Below are 8,261 nucleotides of genomic sequence, written 5' to 3'. Positions count from 1 at the left end.
CCGTCTTGATCCTTCCCACCTTGGTAAGGCCTGGACTGTCTTCCTCCACCAATGGAACATGCTCCTCCCTCTCTGCTGCTAGGGCTACATATCTGTTCTTCAGACAAATGACTGCAGGTAGGGATGAAGAATACAGTGGATGGAACGGAGAGTCCAGTGATGCTAGCTACAGTGATCCTACACCTTCCAGTTTTCTTAACTGAACACTGCAGTTGTCATAAATCAGTCCAGTTTTTCTGGAAGCCAACCATAAAATTCAACACAATAAATAATCATTCATTTACTGAGAGAAGGGAACTGGGGGTTTCCAACATTTCCTGCCCTATGGGCCAGATGAATGATGCAGAGTTGGTCTGTAGGCTAGATCCGATGCACGGATCCGATCCCCCGGCATGTTACCGGCGGGGGGGCGGGGGGGGTTATTTTATCAAAAATGAAGTGCTACATTTGGATCACCAAGATTAATTTATTATAAAAAGACCAAAGCAATGAGGTCATTTCCCCAAATCCTCAGTGAACACAACAAATAATCATTCATATCAGTTGTATATTTAATCCATTCCTCAATATGAAGAAATGCTTCAGAAAAGAGTTGCATACAGTTTGAGTTTTAGCTTAATTTTCAGTTCACATGTGAAGGCCCAATCACTTTCCATCACTTAAAAAGAAACCGTAATTTCTTCAACCGCTTCTGAATTTCCTTTACACAATCACAAGTCAATAGTTCCTTTTACTTTGAACTTTTTCGCAGATCGTTCGCTTGCTCTAAACTGAAACTTACTTCCATAGATGTAGGAAATAAAGCCATCAATCTCTATGCTAAATACATTATTAAACTTGGGAATAACTGAAAGAAAAGAAAAAAAAAAAGGTTAGAAACAAATATACTAGGGCATTTATACATACACTCGGGGGGGGGCTTTAATTGGAACAGCTCTGAAAGCTGTTCTTATTAAAAGTGCCTGGAGCATCACATGTATCAGCATCCCTGCACTGAAAAATGACAGCGGGGCACTTTAACGGAAGCTTGAACAACCTATAGTTAAAGCACCCCTGCTGCCATTCTTCAGCACGGGGACACTGATGCGCGTGACCCTGGAGTCTGCTGGAGTGAGGCAATTACAATGCTCCACTGTAATTACAACGCGACGGAACAGCCTCGCTGCATTTGTATAGGCATCTCTAGTCTAAGTCCCCTCTACAGTAGAATTCTGCTGCTGCACTATCAGACTTTGTTCTCACACCCTCTTTCAAGGTTTTGGCACCTTGATATAGGAGCAGGGGAAGAAGGTGAACACTCAGTATTACCAGGCCTTCTTTCAATTACACCAATGGTCAGGAACATGCTACATACACTTTGCAAAGAGCACTGAAAGTGACAAACTCAAAGCAACACAAACAAACTACTTTCGGGGAGTTCTTTTGCCACTTTCCACGAACTGACCTTTCCAACTTTACTGTCCGCAAGGTCTTGTATATCTGGTCATTTCTGCCAGCTACACTCAGGTACTAATACAAGAACCCAAAATACTGAGAAAATAAAAGTACATGACAGCAAGTTCTCCTACTTTTCTTTGCCATTTTGATATACAAACATCACATGTACCTAAAATGTGAATAGTACAGACAAAAGATCATGCTACATACCCTTTAATTTGTCCTCTTTAGTGACAATTTTGAAAATGTGTTTCATTTCCTGTAGAATGATTCCCGTAACCCCAACATAAGAGGGACATTTTGATTTTGTCACTAAACAAAAACAAACAACCATATAGCCATGTATTAGTGGAAGAATTTTTAAATGAAAGTGATTTGATTACAAAACTATAGCAGTATCACAACTTTAAAAGGAAGTTTATAATATTTCAGAATGAACATGTGATTTTATTTCAAATTTGGCTTCACACAGTAATCGGTGGATACTCGTAGCTGAGTAAATGTTCCCATAAGAGCTAGGAAAGGAAATATCATGGGTGAGCGGGAAGAGAACTGGTCAACATATTACCTTACTACTTAACCCTAAAATAGCTGATAGTTGAAAAAAAAGTTAAAAACAAACACTTAATTTCAAGGGATATTAAACAAACTAATTTAGATTTGACAGAAGTTAATGAAAAGAAATATAGAGTTAAAAACTGAAAGTTCCTTTAAAGCTTTAATAGAATCCTTGAGAGAGACAAAAAGCATTGATACCTGTAACAATAGCTCCATGAAGATCAGCTTTTAGCAGTTTGGTCTGAATCATCTGTGGTTGCCTGAAAAAAAAAAACAAAACAACCCAACAATAAAAATGTTTAAATCACTCTGTATTCATAAAAAAGGACAGTTGTGATGTTATTCAGTAAGTGTTTATGCTTACAGGAATGCGGGAAAACATGTTTGTGTAAAAATATTCTGTGTAGTCAAATTACTATTTAGGGCAATTCCCCTGTGGTCTTTGAAGGTTCTTTCAAATCCATCCCTTCCATGTTCATAAACAAACTCAACTTACGCCTCTGGTCTGAGTCCGTTGCACAGGTCCCGTATGTATTGTTTCCAGAGCTCGTGTAACGGAAGAAACAACTCATACCTATAGCATAACCAACAAAATGAGAGATTATACAAGAACTGTTTTTCATTAGTTAAAAAAACAACAGCGTGGACTACTAACGTGATCCATACTTGCGAATAAAGTTAAGACTTGTATTTGTTACGTTTCTTATTTGTTCCCATGACATTACTATGTTGTAAGTCAGCGGTACTTAAACTGCAGCTCCGTGGGCCAGATCCAGCCTGCAGAGTCATGCCATCCAACTCATGGGGGAAGGAAAGCTGTGACAATTTACACTGCCATTTTTCCCCTGCCTCCAAATTTACAAGCCCCACAGGCCAGATCATATGGGCCCCCTGTGTGGGACAGTGGCCTCAATCCAGTGTGTGCAGGGCCCGGGTGGCAGGCCCAATCTGGTGCACACAGAGCAAGGGCCATGCATCGGATCTAGCCTACAGACCAACCCTGCATCATTCATCTGGCCCATAGGACAGGAAATGTTGGAAACCACCGTCGTAAGTCATTCAAAATTGCAAGAATACTTACTCTAAGAAGACCAGCACTAATGTGCTGCCTCTGTATTTACTAGGGACACTGCTAACAGGCCTAACTGAGGAAGTTACTATGTTTGCCATACTTAGAAGCACATACTTGTTTTTCCCATCAACTTAATTTCGTATCAACTACAACTGGGTTACAAAGAAAATGTATTTTAATAAAGTATGTGATGTAAAGTGTGACAGTTTATCTGGTCATAATTAACTATCAACTGTAGTTACTAGTCTCTGTGCAGTCATTTGAGCACGAACAGCACGGAACAACTAACTTTGCTAAATAGATTAATAACTTTATAAGCAAAATGCTTAGCATCAGACATGCTGTTACCTGCACATTTTTATTGATAATTCAGTAAAGAAAACCTTTGAGATCTTACTTCTGTTGTTCGGGTTTAATTTCAAAGAGCTGCATTTCTCTTCTCTGCTTGGCAGAAAACCCCTTTGTTTTCTTTCTTTTCTCCTTCTTCTTTCTTCTCAGATAATGCCGAAGAACTACAGCTTTTCGAGTTAATTTATCCTGGATAGCTTCATCTTTCATTTTTGGCATACTACGCTTCAGAAAGGCTTTTACAAAAGCTTCAGCCTGCTTTGATCCTTGACGCTAAAAAACAAATTACTAGTCAAGAAAACCATACAATTGACTGGAGGTTTCATCAGAAGCCTACACCATTATAGTACTTAGAGACCTGCAGATGAATCATAGAACAAATGGAAATATTTTAAAAGGGTAAACTCATTTGTATTCCAATTATACAAATATGCATCTCAAAGTAGATGAAGGGATTGACTCTAGAACTGAGATTACAATTTCGTTTACACGGCTATACATTTTTCATCTGAAGAGGCCAAAAGCATGCCAAATTAATGCCAACTGTAGCTGCCTTGTGCGTCAAGGAAGTCTATTCGCAGTAAGTTAGCTATGCAAAAATGGTTAAAAATAGTTTGCATACTAGTTTGCTTCAAGTTATTTGTGATAACTTTTCAGTTCAAATAAGTCACTGCTTACAGGTAACTTCATAGGTTTCTAACTTTAGACTCTCAATAGCCAAGAGTTCAAAGTTTATAGAAAAGTGTGAGGTACCCAGTGGCTAAGACAGAATTCTTAACATCCTGATTTTCATGCTGATATTCTTTATCATGAAGGAAGAAACATAGATGTTAAAAACTGTTTGTACAAGAAAAGTGACTTGAGATTCCTCCCCCACCCCATGAAGTGCCACAGGTTTAAGTCTTTTCCCCAACACAAACCATACCCTCAACAAACCACATACAGCTGTTTCAAATTTAATATGCAAGTGCACAGCACTAATACAAGACAGTTTAATCCTTTTCCATGTTTCCTATAACACAAAATAAAGGGCAACACACTGCAATTTTGGCTCTGTTTTCAGTGCAAGCACTTTTCAAATATTTCAGGCATCACTATCATGCACACCTCAAAAAAAAGCCGGCAGCATAACGCATAAATATTGCGGCCTTCCTTCCCCCAGTCCCTGTGATCCTACGCCAATGTAACTGCATCTCAAGGCAACCAACAGGGCCTCGTTACTGCAGTGACTTCTATGCTGGACTCCCTGCCCCTTGCCGAGGCTGCGGTAGGCGCAGGCATCTACCTGCACAAAACCCACTGCACAAAAGAAGAGCCTAGGAGAGGAAAGACTTCAACTGGTAGGCAGCAGTGGTACAGAAAGCCTTGGAAAGCTGCTTTAAACGTTGTCAGGATCTTGTTTAAATCGACCGCCGTCAAGCGAGCTCATCGGGGTTCTCCTTTTTGGACCGTTGACTCAGAGCTCTGCGAGGACGGCTGCGGCCTTGCCCGCCCCAAAGTGGTGGAAGTTCCTTGGTGCGGCCATGGCGCTCCGACGACCGCTGAATTCGAACAGGGGCCAAACGAACGAGCCCCCGGGGAGACGGAGACCCGCCTGTCAGCCAACGCACGGCCCGGGCGGACACTACGATGTCACGTTACACAATCGCCGTCGGCAGCGACACGACGGAACGACAGCGGCGCTGAGGGCGGGACGTACCTGGATGCCCAGGTGCTGGGTGGCCAGCACAGGCAGTTTGCTGTAGATCATCTCTGTAACACACGAGGGCACAAGGCAATTGGTTTTCACGAGCACTGCTTACCGCAGCCCCTTACCTCTACCTCCCCCTCCCCTCCCCCCTTGTCCCTTTTCCTTTTCCCCTCCCCCCGCCCGGTGCCAGGCACGTGGCGGGGCCCCGCCCGGCTCCGAGGGGAGCGGCTCCTCCCAGGCAATTCCGTGAGAAGGGCCCCAAGCCCCCGCGCGCTCACTCTCCATCCCGGCGGCACCCCAGCACTTCCGGCTCGCTCTGATGAAGTCAAAGCGTAGCGACGCGGTGACTAATGGAGGGGGGGAGAGAGGCGCAGGCGCAGTTGCCCGTTAGGAGATCACCTCCATGTGCGTGCGCAAAAGGGGAGGGGAAAAAAAAAAAAGACGGAGGGGTAACTGACGCATGTGCAGTACCATCCCCAGGGAAGGAGAGGCGCATGAGCTCAGCGGTGGGGGCAGGGAATATTGGCGTCGGAATCCGGGCGGTGTTGGGTCACTGTTGGGCGCATGCGCAGGCGTGGCGGAGCTCCCGTGCTGATCCTGGTCCCAGCCGGGGGCTGCGCTGGCGTGCGTCCAGCCCCTGCCCAAAGCCATTTGAAGCAGCACTACCCCCCCCCACACACACACACACCCCTCCATGCAGCAGAACCTCCCAGGAGCCTCACTAGCCCTTGGAGAGCTCAGACCCATGAGGCCAGAGTGGGGCCCCTGGGAGCTGTCCAGGCTGCAGGCGGAGGTCACCCATAGACCCCCACATGTCCCGCGGGAATCCACGGCGTTGAGAGCACTCCGGCCCTGTGGGCTGTGGCCATTCTTCCCTGCGGGCGAGCAGCTCGTCTTGTGTGGCCAAAACACAAGTGAAAACCAAGAGCTGGCGTTGTCCGAGGGGGCCCCTGTCCAGGGGAGCCTGGAGCCTAAAAGGCTGGTGATCGGTGCCCTAGAGCTGTGGTTTTCAACATTTTTTCATTCATGGACCCTTAAAAAGTCTGGCATGGAGGTGTGTCCCTGTTTGGGTACTCACATGCTTCTGACTGAGCATAGTCATCTTACACTGACCCCTTAGACATGGTCTGCGGGCCCAAGGGTGCATGGACCACAGGTTGCGGACCACTGTCTTAGAGGGACCCAACGTTTGTGACATTTGAAGAGGCTGATAGATGTAAATACCTCCAGTCACAACCTCTGTGTAGGTATGTGTTGTGTGGCAGATTGCTTAAAAGGATTTGGGGCCTTGCAGCACCAGCTTTCTGCCCGTCCTCAAGCCCCTACTTATCGCTGGCCCATTTGCCCTGTGTTCTGCCCCCGTGTCTCTCAGGGCAGCTGCGCTGGCTCCTGCCTCATCTCTGCTCCTCTCCCTTTCGTCCCCATCTTCTGTGCCAAGCTGGGGGCGCCACTGCCCCACCTTCAGCTCCAGGAACTCTTCAGGGTGGGGGCAGCAAGATGAGCAACTTGAGCTGCTTTCTGCTTCCCCTGTCTGCTCTTTTCAGTAGGGCCGTGCGAGGCTTCAGACAAAGCTTCAGATCCGGAGAAGCTTCGGATGCTTCGGGGTCCGAAGCAGCATGTCCGGGTCAAAGCGCTGGCCTCGTTCGGCTTCCCAAAGCGCTTTGGTGCCGCCTCGGAGATCTGGCCATAGGGTGTAATGGGGAAACAATAAAATATTGATAACTTTATTGTTTTTAGTCTGGTTTGGATGAAATCTTCAGGGGTGCTAGACTCTGTAGAGAGGATGAAGCCTACCAAGTTTCAAGAAGATCAGTGCAGGGCTTTGGGGGGAACTGTACCCCAAATTCTTGAAAGCAAAACTCATGTCACATCTAGGCGTTACACTATAGTTCTTATTGAGGCCACAAAGCCTGGCAGGTTCAAGAAGATCAGTGTGGGGGCTTGGGACAACTGTACCCCAAATTGTTGAAAGCAAAACTCCTGTCACTTCTATGTATTACAACACAGGGAGGTCAAAACTGCAGGGGTGGTAGGTCTTAGTGAGGCCACAAAGCCTGACAAGTTTCAAGAACATTGGACGTTGGGGGGAACTGCCCCTCAAGCTGTGGACAAGCAAAACGGGTGCCATGGGTGCTTGTGGGACTGACTGTGACTGTATTGGGGTGGGGAGGGGGGAGACATTGCTGCAGGTCTGGCTGCTAAGCTGCTGTGTTCCCAGTTACCAATCAATCAATCATGATTCACTCAGGGACCAGCTCAATACACAGGACCTAGCTACTACATAAAGACTTAACGAGCCTCAATTAGCACCTACAAAACCAGGCTAAGGAAAGGAAAGTCTCAATACAGACCATCAACTGCCCCAAGACACACACAGTCTTGGCACAGTTTTTGTCTCCTGTCAGCAGTTAGGGGTGCAGGGCCCCAGACCCCCCTGCACCGATCTCCTCCACAGCTGGCAGGCGTCACAGCAGGGGCCACCATCCCTGCAGATGTCACCCCGCTATGCCTTAACACATGCAGTGTCACCCATGGCACGAGTTTTGCTTGTCTGCAGCTTGAGGGGCAGTTCCTGCCAAACCCCTGCACCTATCTCCTAGAAACTTGGCAGGCTTTGTGGCCTCAGTAAGAGCTACCAGCCCTGCAGTTTCACCCCACTGTGGTGTAACACACAGCTGTGACAGGAGTTTGGCTTTCAAGAATTTGGGGTACAGTTCCCCCAAACCCCTGCACTGATATTCTTGAAACTTGGCAGGTTTCATGCTCTCAGCAGAGGCTACCATCCCTGCAAGTTTCATCCAAGTCGGACAAGAAACAACAAAGTTATAGATGTTTTGTTGATTCCCCGTTATACCCTATGGCCGGATCTCCGAGGCGGCTCCGAAGCTCCGGATCAGATCGCTGCCATCTGAAGTGGCCGGATCCGAAGCCAGATCGGATCACTGCCAACTCGCACAGGCCTACTCTTCAGCTCAAAACATGCACCTCTCAGTTACAGCTTTGCAGGTTTTGGGGAACAGCAGTGCTGTAAGCTCTCATAGTTCTTTTGGATTTCAGTGTTTTCATAGTTTCATAGTAGCTAGGGCCAGGAGGGACCTGAACAGATCATCCAGCCTGACCCCCTGCCACAGGCAGGAATAAATGCTGGGTTCGCAA

The 8,261-nt window shown here is 46.6% G+C and overlaps 1 protein-coding gene across 1 annotated transcript; it reads right to left on the bottom strand.

Moving 5' to 3' along the window:
• Positions 1-454: 454 nt before the first annotated feature.
• On the bottom strand, positions 455-5,519 carry POP4 (POP4 homolog, ribonuclease P/MRP subunit). Its single transcript, XM_006016596.3, has 7 exons — positions 5,384-5,519; positions 5,115-5,167; positions 3,465-3,688; positions 2,492-2,569; positions 2,194-2,255; positions 1,648-1,749; positions 455-847 (listed from the first exon to the last, which is right to left on the bottom strand). Exons 1-7 carry the CDS (start codon positions 5,388-5,390, stop codon positions 711-713), a joined length of 663 nt encoding a protein of 220 aa, XP_006016658.1. The 5' UTR covers positions 5,391-5,519; the 3' UTR covers positions 455-710.
• Between the last annotated feature and the right edge of the window lie 2,742 nt (positions 5,520-8,261).

Source organism: Alligator sinensis, unplaced genomic scaffold (assembly GCF_000455745.1).
Source record: "Alligator sinensis unplaced genomic scaffold, ASM45574v1 scaffold170_1, whole genome shotgun sequence".
In the NCBI taxonomy this organism is placed as follows: Eukaryota; Metazoa; Chordata; order Crocodylia; family Alligatoridae; genus Alligator; species Alligator sinensis.
Note: the sequence above shows the minus strand (reverse complement) of the source record. Positions and strands in the feature narration are given on the sequence as shown.